This window comes from Ranitomeya variabilis, chromosome 8, assembly GCF_051348905.1.
Source record: "Ranitomeya variabilis isolate aRanVar5 chromosome 8, aRanVar5.hap1, whole genome shotgun sequence".
Classification (NCBI taxonomy): domain Eukaryota; kingdom Metazoa; phylum Chordata; class Amphibia; order Anura; family Dendrobatidae; genus Ranitomeya; species Ranitomeya variabilis.
The window spans coordinates 213,029,387-213,054,589 of record NC_135239.1 but is presented as its reverse complement, the minus strand read 5'-3'; the positions used below and the strand labels follow the sequence as shown (position 1 = coordinate 213,054,589).

At 47.4% G+C, this 25,203-nt stretch overlaps 1 protein-coding gene and 1 long non-coding RNA gene across 9 annotated transcripts in view; one reads left to right on the top strand and one right to left on the bottom strand.

Moving 5' to 3' along the window:
• Positions 1-25,203, bottom strand: part of LOC143787793 (uncharacterized) — a 120,533-nt gene that overhangs the window by 25,909 nt on the left and 69,421 nt on the right. The window lies entirely within an intron of this gene.
• ITPR1 (inositol 1,4,5-trisphosphate receptor type 1) overlaps positions 1-25,203 on the top strand; it is a 78,610-nt gene that overhangs the window by 34,520 nt on the left and 18,887 nt on the right. For 3 of the 8 annotated variants that reach the window (XM_077276836.1, XM_077276834.1, XM_077276835.1), the window contains 24 exons: positions 178-372; positions 451-702; positions 1,620-1,761; positions 1,844-1,997; positions 2,175-2,365; positions 2,484-2,604; positions 2,698-2,752; positions 2,931-3,096; positions 3,172-3,336; positions 3,438-3,503; positions 3,582-3,719; positions 3,796-3,921; positions 4,655-4,855; positions 4,936-5,187; positions 5,992-6,117; positions 6,197-6,325; positions 9,697-9,817; positions 9,977-10,161; positions 10,358-10,506; positions 14,798-14,909; positions 15,504-15,536; positions 22,406-22,459; positions 22,733-23,119; positions 24,942-25,125. In XM_077276836.1, the coding sequence (XP_077132951.1) occupies positions 178-372; positions 451-702; positions 1,620-1,761; positions 1,844-1,997; positions 2,175-2,365; positions 2,484-2,604; positions 2,698-2,752; positions 2,931-3,096; positions 3,172-3,336; positions 3,438-3,503; positions 3,582-3,719; positions 3,796-3,921; positions 4,655-4,855; positions 4,936-5,187; positions 5,992-6,117; positions 6,197-6,325; positions 9,697-9,817; positions 9,977-10,161; positions 10,358-10,506; positions 14,798-14,909; positions 15,504-15,536; positions 22,406-22,459; positions 22,733-23,119; positions 24,942-25,125 (3,704 nt within the window). The remainder of the gene's footprint in view (positions 1-177; positions 373-450; positions 703-1,619; positions 1,762-1,843; positions 1,998-2,174; positions 2,366-2,483; positions 2,605-2,697; positions 2,753-2,930; positions 3,097-3,171; positions 3,337-3,437; positions 3,504-3,581; positions 3,720-3,795; positions 3,922-4,654; positions 4,856-4,935; positions 5,188-5,991; positions 6,118-6,196; positions 6,326-9,696; positions 9,818-9,976; positions 10,162-10,357; positions 10,507-14,797; positions 14,910-15,503; positions 15,537-22,405; positions 22,460-22,732; positions 23,120-24,941; positions 25,126-25,203) is intronic. The other 5 variants (XR_013218468.1, XM_077276838.1, XM_077276841.1 and 2 more) reach the window with 3 other exon arrangements.

Below are 25,203 nucleotides of genomic sequence, written 5' to 3'. Positions count from 1 at the left end.
ATGATGGAAGCGCTATATGGCGGAAGCTGAATTTGGTGGCCTCTGTTGATGCTTGGATGCACCACACTAAAGCTAGGGTTCCCTGGTACGGCACCACGTTCTCGCCCCTTTCTGTCGGTCTCCTACATGTGGATGCACGTGGTGATGGTTGTACTCCTGCCTTTCCCTTCTCGATAGGCTCGTCCTGTCTCGTTTCGAGTTTGAAGGCCTCCCCAGTGGTGACAACTCACAAGAGGCCGGGGAGGATGAGGAGGAGGTCTGGCTCTTCTGGAGGGACAGTAACAAGGAGACTCGTAGTAAGAGCATCAGGGAACTGGCGCAAGACGCCAAAGAGGGTCAGAAAGAAGATCAAGATGTCCTGAGTTATTACAGGTAGGACTCTGGCGCTCCGGTGTCCCCCGGAGAATCCGGTGCCCGTCCAGTGCCCAACGCTCTGCCCTGTCCCTGCAGGTACCAGCTCAACCTCTTTGCTCGTATGTGCCTGGACCGGCAGTATCTGGCCATTAATGAGATCTCGGGGCAGCTGGATGTGGACCTCATACTGCGCTGCATGGCCGACGAGCACCTGCCGTTTGATCTGCGAGCGTCTTTCTCCCGCCTGATGCTTCACATGCATGTGGACCGAGACCCCCAGGAACAAGTGACCCCGGTGAAGTACGCTCGTCTGTGGTCCGAAATCCCCTCTGAGATCGCCATAGAGGAGTAAGTGGATGTGGGGGGTTTGATTGTGTCGGTCTGTATATGGGGCGGTCCGACCATCCTGCTCCATATACAGCATTAATCTGTACCATAGCAGATGTTACACCTCAGACGTGTCCTCCATATACAGCCTCAATCTGTACCATAGCAGACCTTGCACCTGAGCCGTGTCCTACAAGGACATGTCCTCCATATACAGCATTAGTCTGCACCATAGCAAACGTTGCACCTTAGCTGTGTCTTACAAGGTCGTGTCCTCCATATACAGCATTAATCGGTACCATAGTAGACTTTGCACCTCAGCCGTGTCCTACAAGGATGTGTCCTCCATATACAGCATTGGTCTGTACCGGAGCAGGAATTACACCTCAGCCATGTCCTCCATATACAGCATCAATCTGTACCGTAGCAGACCTTGCACCTCAGCTGTGTCCTCCATATACAGCATCAATCTGTACCGTAGCAGACCTTGCACCTCAGCTGTGTCCTCCATATACAGCATCAATCTGTACCGTAGCAGACCTTGCACCTCAGCTGTGTCCTCCATATACAGCATCAATCTGTACCGTAGCAGACCTTGCACCTCAGCTGTGTCCTCCATATACAGCATCACTGTACCGTAGCAGACCTTGCACCTCGGATGTGTCCTACAAGGATGTGTCCTGCATATACAGCATTAGTCTGTACCGTAGCAGGAGTTACACCTCAGCCGTGTGCTACAAGGACTTGTCCGCCATGACCTGTTTATCTGCTTTTTGGGTTCAGTGATGCATTAAATATCAATCTTCCCACGTTCGCATCGTCCACTGGAGCTATTAGACTTTTCCACCTTATTTCCTGAAGTAGTCACCATGTAGATTATCGGCCATGGCCGTCCTGACCCGGGCACCATGACCCTAGTGTGTGTCTTTGCCCCGCAGCTACGACAGCAATGGGACCTCCAGGGATGACATAAAGGAGAGGTTTGCCCAGACCATGGAGTTTGTGGAGGAATATCTGCGCGATGTGGTCGGACAGCGGTTTCCTTTCTCAGACAAGGAGAAGAACAAGTTGACTTTTGAGGTTTGGTGACTTTATACGGTGACTCGCCTGTGTCTCACTGACGGTCTCCTCCGCTGACTCCTGACTATCCTCTCATCCTCAGGTGGTCAACTTGGCGCGTAACCTCATCTACTTCGGCTTTTACAACTTCAGCGACCTCCTGCGGCTGACCAAGATCCTCCTGGCGATCCTGGACTGCGTGCACCTCACCACCAACTTCTCTGCTAATAAGATGGGAAAAGGAGATGAAAAGCCAGGTTTGTGAAAGGGAGGACGGGTGCAACGGCTTGTTGGTTACCGGGGGTCACCTCTAGAAGACGAACAGTTGTCTTTATGGTTCCCAGGAAGTTGGGAACGTGACTGCGTAGTCTACTGGTGGCCATATTGGTTAGCGCCTGCCGCGTGGCGTGACTCTTACCTCTTCTGACCCGCAGGTAGCAGTAACGTCATGCGCTCCATACATGGCGTCGGCGAGCTGATGACGCAGGTCGTGTTGCGCGGTGGTGGTTTCCTTCCAATGACCCCCATGGCGGCCCCTGAAGGAGCCATTAAACCTCAGCGGGAGCCGGAGAAGGAGGACATACTGGTGATGGACACAAAGCTGAAGATTATCGAGATCTTACAGGTACAAGGAGGCTCAGGACTTCTTCTCCAGGATGGTGGAGGCGTAAATCCGCGAGGCCGACCCAACAGTAGTGGTGGTCCATGGCTCCCCGTGTAGCTGAGGATTCTTGTTCTTTTAGTTCATTCTCAATGTCCGCTTGGATTATCGCATCTCCTGCCTCCTCTGCATCTTCAAGAGTGAATTTGATGAGAGCAACGCTCAAACCGGGGACGGCTCAGATACCACCACAATGGTGCCAGGTGAGATGGCCCCATAGAAATAATTATAATCTATATAAATATTATAATATATAATTTTATACACTTTTTTTTTTATTTTTTTTTTGTCTCCAGGAACTTTAGATTTTGAGCACATTGAGGAACAAGCAGAAGGGATCTTTGGAGGAAGGCAAGTATTACAATAACGATCACCACTAGGGGGAGCTCTGTGCATACAGGGGTATAAGAGGAGCTCCCCCTAGTGGTGGCTGCTGAGATGCATGGTCTCATTGTCTGTTGGTTCCTACTGCTTGATCAGGAAGCTCCTGCTGGTATAGATTAGCGGATTTGACTTCTTTCCTCTTTAGTGAGGAGAACACTCCTTTGGACTTGGACGATGATGGTGGCCGCACGTTTCTTCGTGTCTTGCTGCACCTCACGATGCATGACTATCCCCCGCTTGTGTCGGGAGCCTTGCAACTCCTCTTCCGTCATTTCAGCCAGCGGCAGGAGGTACTGCAGGCCTTTAAGCAGGTAGGGAGCTGGTGACGGCGCCTCCATGTCTGTGGTTGTGGCCTCGGAGGTTCTTCTCACGGCCTCGCTCTGCAGGTCCAGCTCCTGGTCACCAGTCAGGATGTTGATAACTACAAGCAGATAAAACAAGACCTGGATCAGCTGAGGTCTATCGTGGAGAAGTCTGAGCTGTGGGTGTACAAGGGTTCAGGTCCAGAAGAGGCTCCGGAGCCGCTGGCTGGAAATGCAGATGCCAAGGACGTACGTTTCGGTTTCCATCTCCGGTCGGTGCTTGTGCGCGGACTTCTCACAATTGTGCCGGTCTCTGGTATCTGTAGTAATATCTCACTAACTTTTACCAGGAGAAATCCCGGACCCCAAAGAAACCAGAGAGCACAAGTAGCTACAACTACAGAGTGGTGCGAGAGGTAGGTCCTAGAGATCCACGACCCACCCTACATTAAATACTAGGAGCTCGACTGAAGCTTGGCCTCTTAACCCTTTAGATCCTGCTCCGCCTCAGCAAGCTGTGTGTGCAGGAGAACACGTCGGGACGGCGAAACCGCAAACAGCAGCAGCGTCTTCTGCGTAACATGGGAGCGCACACGGTGGTGCTGGAGTTGCTGCAGATCCCGTACGAGAAGGTGGGCTGGATTTTCCTGAAGCCGATATAAATCCGACTGTATCTGGATCACTTATGTAGAATGTTGACTCTTTCAGAGCGAGGACACGCGGATGCAGGAGATCATGAGGATCGCTCACGAGTTCTTGCAGAACTTTTGTGCTGGAAACCAACAGAACCAGGCTCTGCTACACAAACACATTAACCTGTTCCTGACTCCCGGGGTGAGTGTGATACTGGGGGGGTCCCAGTGTGGAGTCTTCAGTACATGGCTAGTCCTGCGCTGATACATTTGTATCCAGTCTACACAACGCCTGGATATGGACTGATACATTATTCCAAACCTGCGACTTCGCCTTGTCCAGACTGGATACAATTGTATCTGCTTCTTGGCTGAGAACAGGACCCCCCATGTACAGGATTGTATCTCTGCAAGTATGTTCAGACAAAATAAAAGTATGGAAACTAGTGAGGGACTGAAATACACAGTGAATTTGGGCACTTTCACGCTGCGTTCCGGCACCAGGTCAGGGAGATCTGTCAGGGGCCAAAGTTCAACCCCCAAAACTGTATTCTGGTGTATATGCGTAGTAGTAGCAGTAGGTCTGGTTTTCTGTCTCCTGTAGGCACATATGCCTGACATAACACACATTTGCTCTGTCGGCACCATTAGGCTACGGCCTTGTTGAAACATGCGGGATTTGGACGTACGCTCCTAAAGAGCCACATAACGGGTGCTTGGATGCAGTGTGAACGGTTCTTAAGACCATTGTTCAGCCTACTTTGGCGCTCCATGGTGAGACGCATCGACCACGTTACTCTGCAGCCCAGGAGCTGCGGCCGGTCCCTCTGCGGAGCTGCGGCCGGTCCCTCTGCGGAGCCACGGCCGGTCCCTCTGTGGAGCGCTCGCGTGCCCATTGCTCATTTAACCCCCTCTTTCCTTCCTCTGTGCTGTAGATTTTGGAAGCGGTCACCATGCAGCACATCTTCATGAATAACTTCCAGTTGTGCAGTGAGATAAACGAGCGCGTTGTCCAGCACTTCGCTCACTGCATCGAGACCCACGGCCGCAGCGTTCAATACATCAAGTTCCTGCAGACGATCGTGAAGGCTGAAGGCCGCTTCATTAAGAAGTGCCAGGACATAGTGATGGCGGAGGTGAGACTTGGCAGGCGTCACCTGCTCTGGATTTCCTCCTCATTGACAGACATAAGTGTCTCTCGCTTTCTCCCCGGCAGCTGGTGAACTCCGGTGAGGACGTCCTGGTCTTCTACAATGACCGGGCTTCATTCCAAACTCTGGTGCAGATGATGCGATCCGAGCGGGAGCGGATGGATGAGAACAGCCCTCTGATGTATCACATCCACCTGGTGGAGCTCCTGGCCGTCTGCACGGAGGGCAAGAATGTCTACACCGAGATCAAGTGCAACTCCCTCCTCCCGCTGGACGACATCGTCCGAGTGGTCACTCATGAGGACTGCATCCCCGAGGTGAGGCTGGAGATCTCCCGGTATGAACGGGAACCCCACCTGAAATTGTCCCGATAAGTACTCATGAGCCGCCGCTCCCCCGCCACCGTGCGGATCCAGATCTGCCCTCAACTCTTGGCCCAAATAATCGGACGGATTGTTGCTAGAGAAGATCTGCTGAGCGACAACAGCTACAAATACTGAGATTGTTACATTGTATCTGTAGCATCAAACTGCCCAGGACAGATCTGCTCGTATCAGCCAGGAGAGGCTAAAGAGGCCGTCGCCCCCTGTCTGTCCCCAGCCGGGGAGGCTAAAGCGGCCGTCGCCCCCTGTCTGTCCCCAGCCGGGGAGGCTAAAGAGGCCGTCGCCCCCTGTCTGTCCCCAGCCGGGGAGGCTAAAGAGGCCGTCGCCCCCTGTCGTCAGCCATGGGAGGCTAAAGCGGCCGTCGCCCCCTGTCTGTCCCCAGCCGGGGAGGCTAAAGCGGCCGTCGCCCCCTGTCTGTCCCCAGCCGGGGAGGCTAAAGAGGCCGTCGCCCCCTGTCTGTCCCCAGCCGGGGAGGCTAAAGAGGCCGTCGCCCCCTGTTGTCAGCCATGGGAGGCTAAAGAGGCCGTCGCCCCCTGTCGTCAGCCATGGGAGGCTAAAGCGGCCGTCGCCCCCTGTCTGTCCCCAGCCGGGGAGCTAAAGCGGCCGTCGCCCCCTGTCTGTCCCCAGCCGGGGTAAGCTAAATTGGCTGACGCCCCCGTCTGTCGCCAGCTGGGGGAGGCTAAAGCAGCTGTCGCCCCATCTCTGATCGTAAAACCTTCCTTGTTCTCTCGCTCCCAGGTGAAGATCGCCTACATAAACTTCCTCAATCATTGCTATGTGGATACAGAAGTGGAGATGAAGGAGATTTACACCAGTAACCACATGTGGAAACTCTTTGAGAATTTCCTAGTTGACATCTGCAGGGTAAGATAAATGGCCATGATGCAGCTCGGCTTTTGTTCGCTGTTGTCAGCCAGCCTAGTCATGTCTGCTCATGTTGCAGGTCTGTAACAGCACCAGTGACCGGAAGCACGCGGACCTGGTGCTGGAGCGCTACGTAACGGAGACGGTGATGAGCATCGTCAACACTTTCTTCAGTTCACCGTTCTCGGACCAAAGCACAACACTGCAGGTACACGAGCAGTTAAACTCTCATGTCACTGAGGCCAATGTCCTTAAAGAGATATTTACGTGTTCGGTCTCCAGGACTGCGCCACTCCACGGCTTCATGATGGACCGTTCATGATCTGCGGGATTGTCGCACCACTGGCCCAAACTGTGCGCTCCCATGTTAGACGGCTTGGCTCTGCCTCTGCAGGAGCGGAGGACACTGAACCCGGCGAATCCAATGATTCAGCCACCTTCAGAGCAGCGCTCACAAGCTCTATAGGAAGGGGCTTGTAAGTGCTGCACTCCTTTAGGAAACCAGCTACTGCTGATAAACTGCAGAGGTGGCCGGTAACCAAGGCAGAAGGGATATGTGCCTCCATTCTTGAATATAGATTTTTTTTTTTTTTTTTGTTTTCTTTGTTTTAATAAGGTGGAAATTGCAGTTTCTCACTTTTATAAGCACTGAGCAGCGCTGCCCATTTACAGGAAGATCGCGCTTCCCTGGAGTGTATTAACACAATCTCCTCAGCAGGTGGCGATGTCCACAGCACTTAAAGGGAATGAGAAAATGGCCTACTGTTTAGTCAGGTTTTTGCCATTAAATGTATTTTCCTCTTTTTTTTTTTTTTTTTTTAATTGGAAATCTTGCAACTTTCACACTAAACACTGGGTCTTTCTAGAAAATCTACACGTACATTTGCTGCAATGAACATTCTGCCTCCATTCTTTTGTATTAAAGCATCTTAGGCAAAGGCCATTGTGAAGAGAGGGGGAGGAGGTGAGCTGTGACATCTGTGAATGGTGGATCCTGTTATCTACTGTATATAGAGGTGTTATCAGTCATTGTACAGGAGGAGGAGGTGACCTGTGACATCACCTATTGTGAATGGTGGATCCTGTGTCATCAGTTGTCATAATCCTGCCTCTGATAATGAGACCCCTGTGTATTTGTCCTGGAAGGCTAGGAAGTAAGACTAAAATGGCCCCAATGGACACTGTAAAAACTGCAAGATTTAATTTTTTTTTTTTTCTTCTCACAATCACACAATCCTGATGTTTCCAGCTACTCGGTCTAAGCGCTGCGAACAGTGACATCTGCTGGGTGAATGGTGGTACTTCATGCATGGATGAAAAATGATACAATGTAGCAGCGCCTCCTAAAAAGCTAAATCTTGTGTAATATACCACAGTATTATGTTTCACGTTGCGTACTTTTGCTTTGCAAAAAAAGCTATATCTTACATAGTGTGTGTAAAATATATATATATATATATATATATATATATATATATATATATATATATATATATATTATTTTTTCCTGCCACTAACTCCTTGTGACTTTTGACATCGTACAGAACTATAAGCCGGGAAAAACTTTGCGCGAAACTAGAATGTAACATATTTGCTGCCTAATTCCATAAGCCTGTGTGCACACTGTCTGAATCGGCCTGAAAAAAAAAAAAAAAACTCCTCCAAAAATGAACATGTACAGCAGTATAAGACCGCCATTACTGTGGCCGAGTTCAGTCTTTCCTTACTTGTTTCTTTGCTTCAGGCCCTGAAGAAGTTACAAGAAGTTTCTCCTTTTTTCCTTTTTCAATTCTCATTCACTGACAGGAAGCAGAAATCTTAGGGTATGTGCACACGTCCGGATTTCTTGCAGAAATTTCCTGAAGAAAACCGGAAATTTTCTGCAAGAAATCCGCATTTTTTTTTTTTTTTGCATTTTTTTTTTTGCGTTTTTTTTTTTGCGTTTTTTTTTTTTTTTTAGCATTCTGCAAGCGTAATTAGCTTGCAGAATGCTAAAGTTTTCCAAGCGATCTGTAGCATCGCTTGGAAAACTGACTGACAGGTTGGTCACACTTGTCAAACGTAGCGTTTGACAAGTGTGACCAACTTTTTACTATAGATGCTGCTTTTGCAGCATCTATAGTAAAAGATAGAATGTTTAAAAATAATAAAAAAAATGCTTATACTCACCCGCAGACAGCTGATCTCCTCACCGGCGTCCGTTCCGTATAGATGGTGTGTGCGCGCAGGACCTTCCATGACGTCGCGGTCACATGACCGGTCTCGACCAATCACAAGACGGCGACGTCATCGGCAGGTCCTTCACCGCACACCAGCTACAGGAACCGAAGCGGCAGCATGCAGTGGAGAGGCGGGAAAACATCAAAGGTGAGTATAGGACTATTTTTTATTTTAATTCTTTATTTTTTACCAATTATATGGTGCCCAGTCCGTGGAGGAGAGTCTCCTCTCCTCCACCCTGGGTACCAACCGCACATAATCTGCTTACTTCCCGCATGGTGGGCACAGCCCCGTGCGGGAAGTAAGCAGATCAATGGACTCCTAGGTGTGCGGAATCCCCTGCAATTCCGGATTTTAATGAACATGTTGCTTTTTTTTCCGCAATGCGATTTTTTTCGCGGAAAAGGCTACATTTGCACAAAAAATGCGGAATACACTGAAAATAATGGAAGGCATATGTAAGCGTTTTTATAGCGAAAAAACGCGAAAAATACTGAACGTGTGCACATGGCCTTAAAGTGAAGAATCTTATGGAGAATCTTATCTGGTTCTGACCTAATCTCCCAGCTGAGGGTCTGTAGCAGTTGTCACCAGCCTGCAGCGTTCTGTGTGGTAACCTGCGCTCCAGACTGATACATTGTAACAAACTCTCAGCCCAGAGACCTTTTGTGTTACTGAGGATTTCTGCTCGGAGGCTTTTGTAGATCCTATCCAATTTGAGAACGGTTTTGGGAACAGGCATTTTCCTGGAATAACCCCATGAATGCTGAATATAATTAACCCCTGGTTGTAGCTAGTTTAGGTCTGTACTTGCAGAGATCTTGGGAAGTTGACTACAAAGTTGCAGAAGTTTCCGTTATTCCATGATTAAACATTGTATATAATGACCCTGTAAAGGATCGTTGTGTCTCTGGTTTCTGGAAGACATTTTCTAATTAAGGTGTTTTTGCTGCAGGCTTCAATGCTCGAACGAATGAAGGAGGTAAATGGGTGATGGGAGAGGTGCAGCTACAATGGAGGCAGGGGTTGCAGTCGCACACGGGCTCTGGAGACGAAGGGGCCCAAAAAGTCCCTATAGTCTACATGAAAAGACCACGATTATTAAAATGTGCACTAACTGGGGGTCCGGTTTGTGCTTTTGCATTGGGGCCCTTGAGCATCCAGTTCCGCCACTGGTGGTGGGTCACCAGGTGCATTGTGGGTATTTCACTTGCGCTTAGTATAAACTTAATGTGCACTCTTGTCATATGGAAGGTGTCGCCCCCATAACGCACCGGAGCAAGGTGCCCCCGGACAGCTGATTGTCTCCATGTTACCGCCATTAATCCATATAAAAGGTTAACCCCTCTGTTCCCCCAGACCCGGCAGCCGGTGTTTGTCCAGCTCCTGCAGGCCGTCTTCAGGGTCTATCACTGTTCCTGGCTCCTGCCCTCCCAGAAGGCGTCGGTGGAAAGCTGCATCCGGGTGCTGTCAGACGTCGGTACGAAGGGGGCTGGGTTGGGATAAATCTGAGGTTGTAGTTTGGCAGATGCCGGATTCGTCAGTGTCTGATTTATAATTTATTTCTATCTTATTTACTACTTTAATAGTTTGTAAATATTTGTATTTTGTTTAAATTTTTTTTTTTCATTCCCTGCAGCAAAGAGCCGCGCCATCGCTATTCCTGTGGATCTAGACAGTCAGGTGAACAACCTATTCCTGAAGAGTCATAACATCGTGCAGAAGACTGCGATGAACTGGCGGATGTCGGTGCGCAACGCGGCCCGGCGGGATTCTGTGCTGGCAGCATCCCGGGACTACAGGAATATCATCGAGCGGCTGCAGGTGAGGGGGGATTCTGTGCTCTTACAGGTCAATGTGGCGACTTAAAAGGAGAACAATGTCTGCTAGGTGAGCGTTCTGGTGACGCTGGCTCTTAAAACTAAACTGGATTTCTGGCTGCTGCTGATCTTGGGATCTGCTCCAAATTCAATGTTACTGATGTACAGGACTCTGTAACGTGGGATCTCCTCCTCCGCAGGATATCGTCTCCTCCTTGGAGGATCGGCTGCGTCCTCTGGTTCAGGCTGAGCTGTCTGTTCTGGTGGATGTCTTGCACCGACCGGAGCTCTTATTCCCAGAGAACACGGACGCCCGAAAAAAGTGCGAGAGCGGCCAGTTCATCTGCAAGTGAGTTAAGGGCTCGATTTGTTCCTTCTGCTAAAGTATTCAGTAGAGGAAAATACTATTGGAATTCCATTGGTGCTGACTCTGAGCAGTGGTTTGAAAGGAGGATGAAGAATTAAGTATTGAGTCACTTTGTGGCGGACGCTCCACTTACTTTACGAGTTGCATTCATTCTTCAAGAATATTTGTCTTGCAAAAAAAACAAACAAACATTAAAGCAGAGCAATGCAGAATATGTGTATATATGTGTGTGTGTGTGTGTGTATATGTATATATATATATATATATATATATATATATATATATATATATATATATATATATATAATGTGTATATACATATTACACGCACACACACGAAGCATCAAAACTATGAATTAACACATGTGGAATTATATACTTAACAAAAAAGTGTGAAACAACTGAAATTATGTCTTATATTCTAGGTTCTTCAAAGTAGCCAGATTTTGCTTTGATGATGATGATGATGATGATGATTTTATTTATATAGCGCCAACATATTCCGCAGCGCTTTACAACTTATAGAAGGGACTTGTACAGACAATAGACATTACAGCATAACAGAAATCACAGTTCAAAACAGATACCAGGAGGAATGAGGGCCCTGCTGCTCGCAAGCTACAAACTATGAGGAAAAGGGGAGACACGAGAGGTGGATGGTAACAATTGCTTTAGTTATTTGGACCAGCCATAGTGTAAGGCTCGGGTGTTCATGTAAAGCTGCATGAACCAGTTAACAGCCTAAGTATGTAGCAGTACAGACACAGAGTGCTATTAACTGCATAAAGTGTATGAGAACATGATGCGAGGAACCTGATTATGTTTTTTTTTTTTTTTATTATTTGTATGTTTTTGTTTTGTTTTTTTGAATGGGCCACACAGGGATAGTTAGGTTAATGCGTTGAGGCAGTAGGCCAATCTGAACAAATGAGTTTTTAGGGCACACCTAAAACTGTGGGGATTAATCGTATTAACCTAGGTAGTGCATTCCAAAGAATCGGCGCATCACGTGTAAAGTCTTGGAGACGGGAATGGGAGGTTCTGATTAATGACTTTGACTGCTTTGCACACTCTTGGCATTCTCGTGATGAGCTTCAAGAGGTAGTCACCGGGAATGGTCTTCCAACAATCATGAAGGAGTTCCCAGAGATGCTTAGCACTTGTTGGCCCTTTTGCCTTCACTCTACGGTCCAGCTCACCTCAAACCATCTCGATGGGGTTCAGGTCTGGTGACTGTGGAGGCCAGGTCATCTGGTGTAGCACCCATCACTCTCCTTCTTGGTCAAATAGCCCTTACACAGCCTGGAGATGTGTTTGGGGTCATTGTCCTGTTGAAAAATAAATGATGGTCCAACTAAACGCAAACCGGATGGAATAGCATGCCGCTACAAGATGCTGTGGTAGCCATGCTGGTTCAGTATGCCTTCAATTTTGAATAAATCCCCAACAGTGTCACCAGCAAAGCCCCCCCCACACCATCACACCACCTCCTCCATGCTTCACGGTGGGAACCAGGCATGTAGAGTCCATCCGTTCACCTTTTCTGCGTCGCACAAAGACACGGTGGTTGGAACCAAAGATCTCATATTTGGACTCATCAGACCAAAGCACAGATTTCCATTGGTCTAATGTCCATTCCTTGTGTTCTTTAGCCCAAACAAGTGTCTCCTGCTTGTTGCCTGTCCTTAGCAGTGGTTTCCTAGCAGCTATTTTACCATGAAGGCCTGCTGCACAAAGTCTCCTCTTAACAGTTGTTGTAGAGATGTGTCTGCTGCTAGAACTCTGTGTGGCATTGACCTGGTCTCTAATCTGAGCTGCTGTTATCCTGCGATTTCTGAGGCTGGTGACTCGGATAAACTTATCCTCAGAAGCAGAGGTGACTCTTGGTCTTCCTTTCCTGGGGCGGTCCTCATGTGAGCCAGTTTCTTTGTAGTGCTTGATGGTTTTTGCCACTGCACTTGGGGACACTTTCAAAGTTTTCCCAATTTTTCGGACTGACTGACCTTCATTTCTTAAAGTAATGATGGCCACTCGTTTTTCTTTACTTAGCTGCTTTTTTCTTGCCATAATACAAATTCTAACAGTCTATCCAGTAGGACTATCAGCGGTGTATCCACCAGACTTCTGCACAACTGATGGTCCCAACCTCATTTATAAGGCAAGAAATCCCACTTAATAAACCTGACAGGGCACACCTGTGAAGTGAAGACCATTCCCGGTGACTACCTCTGGAAGCTCATCAAGAGAATGCCAAGAGTGTGCAAAGCAGTCATCAAAGCAAAAGGTGGCTACTTTGAAGAACCTAGAATATAAGACATAATTTCAGTTGTTTCACACTTTTTTGTTAAGTATATAATTCCACATGTGTTAATTCATAGTCTTGATGCCTTCAGTGTGAATGTACAATTTTCATAGTCATGAAAATACAGAAAAATCTTTAAGAGGTGTCTAAACTTTTGGTCTATACACATATATACATACATACATACATACATACATACATACATACATACATACATACATACATACATACATACATTTTTTTTTTTTTTAAAGTGGTGAACACATACACAGCACAATGTAGCTCCCGGTCAATCACACTTCTGTGAACTCATCCTGTCCAGTTAATGAAGTAGCATTGTGAATCAAATTCTCATGCTGCAAATGGAACAGACAACAGGTAGAAATGATCGGCAATTAGTAAGACATCTTTTATTGAGGAGTGGTTCTGCACGGGAGACCACAGACCATTTCTCTCTTCTCATCCTTTTTGACTTTTTTTGGTCACTTTTGCATTTTGTCACTGCTCTCACCCCTAGAGGTACTGTACAGTAGCATGAGGCAGTGTCAACAACCCACACAAGTGGCTCAGGTAGTGCAGCTCATCCAGGATGGCACATCAATGCGAGCTGCAGCAAGAAGGGGTAGCTGTGTCTGTCAGCGTAGTGTCCAGAGCATGGAGCAGATACCAGGAGACGAGGAGGCCGTAGGAGGGCAACAACCCAGCATCGGGACCGCTCGCTACCTCCTCCTTTGTGTAAAGAGGAGCACTGCCAGAGCCCTGCAAAATGACCTCCAGCAGCCACTAGCATCCAGGTGTCTGCTCAAACTGAAAGAAACCGACTCCATGAGGATGGTCTGAGTGCCCGACGTCCACAGATGGGGGTTGTGCTCACAGCCCAACACCGTGTAGGATACTTGGCATTTGCCACAGAACACCAGGATTGGCAAATTCGCCCCTGGCGCCCTGTGCTCTTCACAGATGAAAGCAGGTTCACACTGAGCACATGTGACAGAGTTTGGAGACTCCGTGGAGAGCGATCTGCTGCCTGCAACATCCTTCAGCATGACCGGTTTGGCAGTGGGTCAGTAATGGTGTGGGGTGGCATTTCTTTGGAGGGCCGCACAGCCCTCCATGTGCTCGCCAGAGGTAGCCTGACTGCCATTAGGTACCGAGATGAGATCCTCAGACCCCTTGTGAGACCATATGCTGGTGCGGTTGGCCCTGGGTTCCTCCTAATGCAGGACAATGCCAGACCTCATGTGGCTGGAGTGTGTCAGCAGTTCCTGCAAGATGAAGGCATTGAAGCTATGGACAAGCCCACCCGTTCCCCGGACCTGAATCTGAGTGAACACATCTGTGACATCATGTCTCGCACCATCCACCAATGTCACGTTGCACCACAGACTGCCCAGGAGTTGGTGGATGCTTTAGTCCAGGTCTGGGAGGAGATCCCTCAGGAGACCATCCGCCGCCTCATCAGGAGCATGCCCAGGTGTTGTAGGGAGGTCATACAGGCACGTGGAGGCCACACACTACTGAGCATCATCTCCTTGTCATGAGACATTTCCACTGAAGTTGGATCAGCCTGTAACTTCATTTTCCACTTTGATTTTGAGCATCATTCCAACTCCAGACCTCCTTGGGATATTTAATTCTGATTCACATTGATTGTTTTTGTTTGATTTGTCCTCAGCACATTCTACTATGTAATGAATAAAGATTTGTAACTGGAATATTTCCTCCAGTGATGTCCAGGATGTGGGATGTAGTGTTCCCTTTATCTTCAGGAGCTGTGTGTGTATGGAGAGACATATCGAGGTCATGTTTCATCAAAGTTTGCACTGTTGTCATCTCCATTCAGTGTTGCATTGTTGGCTGCGGAATGAGTTAACTGAGAATCAATCAGTGAGTGTCTTTCTCTGCGCTTCTCCAGGGAAACACAACTTAAATTTTTAATTTTTTTTTTCCACTCCGTCCACATTTCTGAAGGTTAATTCGGCACACCAAACAACTTCTGGAAGAAAATGAGGAGAAGCTTTGTATTAAAGTCCTGCAGACGTTGAGGGAGATGATGGCAAAAGATCGTGGCTATGGTGACAAGGTAGGAACTTGCTCCTAGTTAACCCTATACCTCTCCACTGTACAGCGGTCACCTCTGTATTGCCTGACAAGGCCACCAGGTGGCAGCGCTGCATTGCCTGTGACCAGAGCTGGTGGCCGCAGTCCCGCTATAATGGTGAGCGGAGGTGAAATCCTTGTTTGATTTATAACTTTTTCTTAATAAAATCTGTGACTTGTTGCCTCTTGTAAACACTGAACACCCTGATGTAACCTTTATTGCCTCCTCAGGTTCAGCCGTTTTATATAATTGGGATAGCTGGTGGTTTTTGATCTACAAGTCCAAGCATCTTCTACATATTTTAACGAGGTTTCCTATGAGAAGGTGTTTGTTTTTTTTTTTCTTATCCTTACAAACCAATCAGTGACTGTTGTTGCTCTGCTCCATTTGAACTGCATGTGTTTGAGCTGCAATATCACACATGACCTGGTGTGGCGCTGTTTATTGGAAGAAATCAGCCAAGTTTTACAAATCCCTTTTTTTAACCAAGCAGGGTGTGCTGGTACTTGCAGTTTCACTACAGTTTTTCCTATAGACATGAGGCGGCCTAATCCCCTGCTCTCTACTCTCTTGCAGCTTATAACCATTGAAGCGCTGGAAAGTTCTGAGGTTTTCACCCATCTGTTGCCTTTTATGACCCCACTCCCACCCCATGTCCCTCCCTTCCCCCAGGCTTCATCTAATGAGACGTCTGTGGGTCGTGTGCTCGTCTTGTGATGTTGTGGAGCTTTTTTCTGCACTTGTGATGTGTTGATTCTTTTGACTATTTGCTTCCCCTCCTCCATTATTTTATTGTTTTTCCTATTTGTAAGTTTAGAGGAATGAACTCAAATTAAACTGCTGAGGAGGCTCCGATCCATGAGATCTTCATCTGTACATTCTGCATTCCGTGCAGTGTTACATTGTAACAATAAATAAAACAAACCAATAACAATGTAACAAAGGACTGGCCACATCCCCTCTTCACTTGCTAGAATGAAGCCCCTATATGAGGGCATTTATAGAGTGGCCTGTTAGTGATGCACCCATCACGCTGCCCATCTGGACGGCCTATGTCGTCTGTGTGATCCCTGGCAGACTTCTTACTGTTTGGAACAGGACACAGCCTAGAACTTCTCCCTCCCCAGCTCCAATTAGCAGCAACTCCACCATGTTGCCTTTTTCTCTCTAATTTAGCAGATCCTGAACCAGCAGGGCTCTTGGACCCTTAGACCCAGTGATTCGTCTGCCGTTGTAAACCAGTCCTCTCCACCGTGCACAGGAGACCAGTGGGTGATGCTCCTGGCTGCCGGCCGGTCGTTCTTGTAGGTGACTCATGGAGAAGATGTTTGCTGTCTTGGATACGGTTGTGTTGCTCTGGGTGCAGCCGCTCTGCAGGTTGATGTCACTGGTGATTCTCTTGTCCTTCCTTATAAAATAGTAGGTGGAAGGTGATCGTCGCCGATCGTTTTACTTCTGTGATCGGCCATTGACTATCTTTTTTAGACTTGATGGCGCCCCTAGTGGATGACAATGAGCGCCTCAACTTCTGGGACTTATGACAATTGCAACTTTTGGTCAAGGCTTTTAAATGGTAACATTCTTGATTTGCATGCAGGTCAGAGCTGGGTCACCTGTCTGGTTCTAGGGATACATTGTAGTAACTACTTAAGTCTATTGTATCCGATACACCCGGCAACATTGGCCCAAAACTAGGGGCATGTAGGGCGCAGTGCAGGCTGTAAAATGGGCTTCACCAGCCACAGTGAAGATCTCGTTACCCCAAACCCATAACATGAAGAATCTCTGTCCGATGTAGAAGCACGAGCAGTTTAATTTCAGAAACTGACTGACACATTCTCACCTTCCATTTCCCCAGATGTGTGAAATCCTTCCTGACCCAATGTCGTCTCCCCTCCCCCACACCCTGTCCACATCACCGAGCGAAAAACCTGATTAACATCCCCCAAATCATCCAAGGGCAATCCCAGTCCAATCTGAAAACTGCTCTACCTCATCCATCCATATAGGGGGCAGTATTATAGTAGTTATATTCTTATACATGGGGGCAGTATTATAGTAGTTATATTCTTGTACATAGGAGCAGTATTATAGTAGTTATATTCTTGTACATAGGAGCAGTATTATAGTAGTTATATTCTTGTACATAGGAGCAGTATTATAGTAGCTATATTCTTGTACATAGGAGCAGTATTATAGTAGTTATATTCTTGTACATAGGGGCAGTATTATAGTAGTTATATTCTTGTACATAGGAGCAGTATTATAGTAGTTATATTCTTGTATATAGGGGGCAGTATTATAGTAGTTATATTCTTGTACATAGGAGCAGTATTATAGTAGTTATATTCTTGTACATAGGAGCAGTATTATAGTAGTTATATTCTTGTACATAGGAGCAGTATTATAGTAGTTATATTCTTGTACATAGGAGCAGTATTATAGTAGTTATATTCTTGTACATAGGAGCAGTATTATAGTAGTTATATTCTTGTATATAGGAGCAGTATTATAGTAGTTATATTCTTGTATATAGGAGCAGTATTATAGTAGTTATATTCTTGTACATAGGGGCAGTAATATAGTAGTTATATTCTCGTACATAGGGGCAGTATTATAGTAGTTATATTCTTGTATATAGGGGCAGTATTATAGTAGTTACTGTTCCTATGTACAAGAATATAAGTACTATAATACTGCCCCTATATACAAGAATATAACTACTATAATACTGCTCCTATGTACAAAAATATAACTACTATAATACTGCTTGTACGTACAAGAAAATAACTACTATAATACTGCTCCTATGTACAAGAATATAACTACTATAATACTGTCCCTATGTACAAGAATATAACTATTATAATACTGCCCCCATGTATAAGAATATAACTACTATAATACTGCTCCTATGTACAAGAATATATCTACTATAATACTGCCCCTATGTACAAGAATATAACTACTATAATACTGCTTGTACGTACAAGAATATAACTACTATAATACTGCTCCTATATACAAGAATATAACTACTATAATACTGCTCCTATGTACAAGAATATATCTACTATAATACTGCCCCTATGTACAAGAATATAACTACTATAATACTGCCCCTATGTACAAGAATATAACTACTATAATACTGCCCCTATGTACAAGAATATAACTACTATAATACTGCCCTCTATGTACAAGAATATAACTACTATAATACTGCCCCCTATGTACAAGAATATAACTACTATAATACTGTTCCTATGTACAAGAATATAACTACTATATTACTGCCCCTATGTACAAGAATATAAGTACTATAATACTGCTTGTACGTACAAGAATATAACTACTATAATACTGCTCCTATGTACAAGAATATATCTACTATAATACTGCCCCTATGTACAGGAATATAACTACTATAATACTGCCCCTATGTACAAGAATATAACTATTATAATACTGCCCCCATGTATAAGAATATAACTACTATAATACTGCTCCTATGTACAAGAATATATCTACTATAATACTGCCCCTATGTACAGGAATATAACTACTATAATACTGCCCCTATGTACAAGAATATAACTACTATAATACTGTTCCTATGTACAAGAATATATTATAGTAGTTATATTCTTGTACATAGGGGCAGTATTATAGTAGTTCTATTCCTGTACATAGGGGCAGTATTATATTCACAGCAGATCAGTAGTGACTGGAATTGCCCTTTCAGCTGTATCCTCTGCACTCCTCTTTACAGCTTGGTGTGACTTTTAGTAGAGCACACTGTGTCCTGTAGGTTGGGTGTGGGCTGTTGGTCGGTTTTGGTGACCTGTGGCCCCTCAGTCCGGTTATTCTGCGGCCGGTCTCGGATGTGTCGCTCTCGCATTGTAACCCGTCTGTCTGTTTTTAGACAGCTGTCAGAGATCTGAGTGTCAGGACAGGTGTGAATAAATATAGGACGGAACTTTAGGCCTTTTAGTGACCGGAGGGGACGGGGTTGATCACCGTGCAGCTTTCATGGAAGATTAACCTTTATGGGAACTTTCTGCATTTTTGTTTTTTTTTCTCTTCTGAGCCTTCTGGCTGCAGTTCGTCATCTTGGGAAACCGGATGCAGCAGAGACCTTAATGTGTTTTTGTTTCCCCCTTGTTAGCGGAGTTTAGCTTGAGTTCGCGTTTCCCGAGCACTTGGCGCACTTGTGGCCGTGGGTTGTAGATGGTAATTCATTACCCAGGGACTAATGTGTAACCTTTCCTAATGTTCAGGAAAATCCAATGGTTTTCGTTAATGACACTGAAAACGCACAGACCTCCCGGGTGTTTTTTTTTGTTTTTTTTTTTAAATTAAAGAGCTGCAAGGTGTTTTGTTTTATTTATTTTTTCCTTCTTAAAGGGCCGGCTCTGCAGTGAAAGTTCACCCCCCTGACTGCTCCGCACCGAGGTCTGCACACGTGTCTGGTGTTTGTTGTTTCCTTGCACTTTTCTGCCTCATTGTCAGTGGTTCCTAGTAAACATTGCTTCACCTTCCATTGTGGGAAACAAGGGTGCAAAGTCTCGCAGCCAGGGATGTCGGCCCGCAGCCGGGGATGTCGGCCCGCAGCTGCCGAGCTTTCTCCAGGTGACTAATCCCGGAGGCATGGTGCGCCTCGTGCATGACAAATGTCGCCAGATCTTAGTCGCCATACTGTGACTGTAAATGTTGGGTTTATTGGTTTCTGTTCAAGCCACAATGCTGTAAAATGTCATTTAAAGGGGCATATCCCCTTAATACTGAAAGCCATGTTTGTCCCAGGAGGCATTGCTTTGGGCTCCCTCTGACTCCTTTAGTGTATGGATGGCAAAAAATGCTGCAAAAAGACAGATTTTGCAGAATAACCTTCCTATCTCATCTTGGAGTTGTTGTTCTCCGCTCACATCCAAAGCGGCCGCCTCAATCCTGCATGATACGAACTCAAAAATGGTGCGTTGTGGAAGCTGACCGTTGTCTATACTGCGCCTTTCATTGTCTGCCTGAGCCCCCACCATGCACCGCTTGTAGGCAGCTTTGTCGATGCTGCTTTGGATGTAACTGGAGCATAAGACCTAAACAAGCCCAGAAACTTTTATTTGGCAATTGTCTGTCACTTCATTAGTCGACTGTAATCTCTTGTGGGAAAAAAAATTGTTTCAGGTCTTTTGTACTCCAGTCACATCCAAAGCAGCCTTCACAAGACTGCAAGTGGCACGGTGCCCAAAAGCAGTGCAGTGTTAGTCTAGAAAATTGCAAGGGTCCCACATTGCACTACTTGTGCCTTGCCACCGGCAGGACTGTGAATGCAGCTTTGGATGTGACTAGAGTCTAAAAAGCAAATTTGAATTTAAAATATATTTTAAAAAGCTGCATTGAAAGTGGGGTCTCCCTTCAGCTGCACCCCCCCCCCCCTTTCCTCAACCGCCATGGTCTTCTCCTGCCATGTTGGCAGTGCCCACTAGAGGCAGCGCTCCGTCTTCTTGCTGCTTTCAATGTTTTCCCAAACTGACCCCATTACATAACTGCTTTTCCTGGAATCGGCCTCACATTACCAATAAACGCTAAGTTTATAGTCCCGGAGCGCACAGCCGTCATTGGTGATCGGTCATGAACTTGGTGCATGTACCTAATGATCAGATCTGCCATGCAGGATTCTGGGAAAGCTGGGGCACGTGTACTTGGTACATGCACCTAATTGACTCTGCCATGCTGTATCCTGGGAAAGCTGGGGCACGTGTGCTTGGTGCATGCACCTGAAGATTGCCTCTGCCATGCCGTATCCTGGGAAAGCTGGGGCACGTGTGCTTGGTGCGTACATCTGAAGATCGGCTCTGCCATTCAGGGGCCTGGGAAAGCTGGGGCATGTGTGCTTAGTGCGCACATCTGAAGATCGGCTCTGCCATTCAGGCTCCTGGGAAAGCTGGGGCACGTGTGCTTGGTGCATGCACCTGAAGATTGCCTCTGCCATGCCGTATCCTGGGAAAGCTGGGACACATGTGCTTGCTGTGTATATCTGAAGAACGGCTCTGCCATTCAGGGTCCTGGGAAAGCTGGGACACATGTGCTTGCTGTGTATATCTGAAGATCGGCTCTGCCATTAAGGGTCCTGGGAAAGCTGGGACACATGTGCTTGCTGTGTATATCTGAAGATCGGCACTGCCATTCAGGGTCCTGGGAAAGCTGGGACACATGTGCTTGCTGTGTATATCTGAAGATCGGCTCTGCCATTCAGGGTCCTGGGAAAGCTGGGACACGTTTTCTGCTGATGCATTAGCTATAACCTACAGATCTGCTTTGCATACTGGTTATGTGCCTTCAATGGAAGTCTCCATCCCAACATTCTCTGCTGCTGAGAGTTGTAGTTGGCGCCTTGCCAGGGTGGAGACGTGCAGAGTCTAGCAGCGCAGATCCGGTGGGTAAAACCTTGCTGGCACTGATGCGGCTTCTACCCACGATTGATTCTCGGAGGTCCAGATGTTCCTTTCCCACCCTCCTCTGTGGAAGGGACTTTCCTGCTGATTCACTGATTTGGTGGAAGGTTAACCCCTACTTTGCTGCCCTCCCATTTCAAATGGAGATTTATCTTAACCACCAAGTCAAGGCAAACATAAAGCCATTTAACCCATTATCCATGTGTCCTGTTACTGCTGGGGCAGGGACGGCCGTTGGGCAGTTTCCTGCCTGGTGGTTGTACGCCCGCTCCCCTGCTCTGCTCTCGTTCCTGTCGCTTGGCAGAGCTCATTCTTCTCTGGTCCTGGAAGAATGGCGCCGAGAGGTGAAATAAGAATGTGTCAATATTTTCGGGGTCTTCTTAGGTCCTCGCTGGTCGCCTTCGTGGTGACCTCCTTGCATCACCGCTCACATTCCGGTCTCCGCGTTCCTTACATTTGCGGTCGGCTCCTGCATCCGGCCTCCAGGTCTTTTATTCTCTTCCCATTACGGGGTTTTCCAGAATTCTCGGCCTCCTGCTCACCGGCGCGGCCTCTGTCTGACCGTAACGGGGCGTTCAGTAATCCGGTAAATGAACCCAAATCTATTTTTAGATCTGATGAATGGCGCTCCGGAGATGAGCAATGATCAGGACGACCTGCAGCTGCCCCCTCCCCCCAGCTGCTGTCTGAGCTTGTTACATTGTATCACTAGCAACCAGTCTCTATCTAGTTGTCAGGTTCTATTTCCATAGCAACCAGTCACTCAGGAAACTGGCAGAATGACCGCATTGGGGGCAAGAATAAGCCGGATGGTAGAATTCCAGGGGGACCCCGATCACTATTGCCCCAATACGCCGTATAGTCGTGTAGGAGACCGGGCAGCCTTTGCTCTCGTGGTCAGGGTGAGTGCACTGGATTACAGGTGAATTTCCCATCTTGGTCCCCTCCATCTCCACCTCATCTCATGGGCCACTCTCTAGGATCTGCCAGGGTCTTACATTTCCACATCTGCTCTCTGTCCAGTCCCAGGACTCTGCCCAGGTCCAGCCGCTGAGGCAGCTGCAGGATATCCGGCGGGTAGGTACGGCCGTGCCGGTCACTGGTGGTCGTTGTCCTGTGTGTGTTGGTGTATACATGGTTCCGTCGGGTCGTGTTTGGCCCATTTCCTTGGCATTGGGTGGGCTGCCTGTTGTCCCCCATATCTGTGGTAGGTCTTGGTCTGTGCACCCTTGGTGGTCATTCAGCGGATGTTTGAGACTCTGGACCCTTATTTTGCACCATCTGTAGGGTCTGGCGTGTGCCCCATCTGGGCGCCATGACTTATGCAATGGGTGTCATTACTTCCCACAGGGTGAAGCTCTGCGAGTGATTTTGGTGAACCGTTACTATGGGAACATCCGTCATGGCGGCCGAAGGGAGAGTCTCACCATCTATGGGAACGGTCCTGGAGGTGGCGGTAAATCCAGCAGTGGAGGTGAGAATGTGTTTATTGGGGGAAGCGGGTGGGAGTTGTACGATTCTGTCTTATATTTCGTGTTTTGCCCCGGAGCTGCCGCGGGATCGGTGAGCCTCAGCCGGGGAGAGATGAGCTTGGCCGACGTTCAGTGCCATCTGGATAAAGAAGGGGCGTCTGATCTAGTGATCGACCTGATCATGAACGCTACCAGCGACCGGGTCTTCCACGAGAGCATCCTCCTGGCCATCGCCCTCCTCGAGGGAGGCAACACCACGATTCAGGTCAGATGGGACCGTATCCTTATTTATAGACACGAGTCTCTAGTCACATCCAAAGCTGCATTCTGATCAGGGTATATGTGCAACGGTCAGGAGAATGCAGCTCTGGATGTGAATGGAGCACGACCTGCTCCTGACTTACAAGATGTGATGAAACCTGCTGTAATCCAGGTGCGATCCTCTGTATGATCCATAGGGGGCAGCACAGCAAGCAGAGGTACTAGAGTAGCCAAACTTCTTAGGAGTTTCCAGAGTTTCTCCTTTTTCCTGTAAAAGCCCGATCATTGCCCCACAGGCTACAGTGTATCACGTGCGATTGTTGCAAATCTGTAATAATACTTCTAAGCTCCTGGTTCCGGGGTCCCAGTGCGGGGGGCCGGCTAGGTGAGTGTGCACGCTCCGCGGGCGGCGGCAGGAGGTTACATAAGGTCTATTTATATCTGCTGGCTGCGGGCAGGAGATTTAATGAGCTGCTGGCCTCATTCTCCCCCTGTGTCAGGCTGTGCGGAGTGCGTCAGAGCGCTGCAGCGGGGAAGAGGCAGTTTCCATGGCGACGGTTATTCCCCCCCTAGAGATCCTGGCAGCTTTGGATTTTCTGCTCCTGTTTATAGAGGTGTCTGGTATATCCCTTCTCCGTCTGTGCAGCTCCTCGCCTCCCCCCGCAGTTACATGACGAGGGGGAAATGAAGTCCGATTGTCGTGTAGTGAATAAGTTCTACAACTTTCTACTAAACTTTGTTTCTTTTCCTAAATACTCCAGAGCGTTGTGCTTGCTGTCAGTGAATGGGACTATTCCTATTTGCAGTGAGGATAAAGCCCTGTACAGACCTAATATTCTCCAGGATTCGTTTGCTACATTTGTGTCCAGATTCCAGACCGTCCTGTGTTTTGTTCTAATGTATCCAGTGCAAACTCTGCTGAATAAATCTGATACAATATTAGCAATTATTGAGCAATAATCCACTCTCTGCACTTGTATGGGCCCTGACAGCAAGCAGAGGTTTTGGAGAATTGGGCAGAATTGAAATGTACAATGTTCTGGTGAACACTGTCCTGTTCTGTGACCCAGTATGATGGGAGGATTGCTTCCATTACTCGGTGGCGCCGCGCCGACCTTGTACTGCCGTCCCTCCCTCCATTCTTGTGGCGGTCCCCTTATCGTGCTGACATTGGGGGGGCCACACTTGCGATCTGCCGCTGATGTCTACACCGGTTTTGGCTTCCAAGGACCCAGTTGCACAAAGGGTTACATTAGCGGATCCTTAAACCGGTATGGCAAGGGGTCATGTGACCACAAGACGTCTCACATTCCAAGCTAGAAAGCATTACGGATGGTGACTAATCACTCTCCATCTACGTCGGTGCAATCAAACGTGGGGAACTACAAGTCCCAGCGCTCTGTCATGACAATAGTTAACTCTTTAGCAACAGATCCAATTCTGACTTGTCCTAAATCTAATCTACAGTATAATGGCTTCTACCTGATGGGAGTAGTGGTCACTCAAATAGAAGCCATTGGTCTTTATTTTCAGATCTCATCTCTTTAGGTTACAGCAAGATGACCGCTTTATAATCTGGAATCCAAGATTTCAGACTTCTAACTGCCGGGTTATCCGGAATCTCAGACTGAACCCAATGCAAAGCCCCCTTACTAATAAACTGCCCCAACTAATGTGACTTCAGAAGTAGAAGGACTTTAAGATCCCGTCCCTTTAATGTAGCACCTCCTGCTGTCCACTGATGATCTGAATGCCTCCCTGGGCAGAGCAGATCGCCCCCTCTGTTCCTTCAGGTTGCGCTGACTTTGGGTGATGTCTCCTTGCAGCATTCCTTTTTCTGCCGGCTGACTGAGGACAAGAAGTCGGAGAAGTTTTTCAAAGTTTTCTTTGATCGGATGAAAGTTGCTCAACAGGAAATTAAAGCGACGGTGACTGTAAATACCAGTGACCTGGGGAGCAAGAAGAGGGATGAGGAGCATTCTGAGCGGGAGACCCCCAACCGGAAGACAGGTGGGAGCAGATATCTGAGCGCAGGTGTCCAATCGTGCAGCCATTCTTGTGATTGTTGCTTTGTTTGTGCCGATAAGA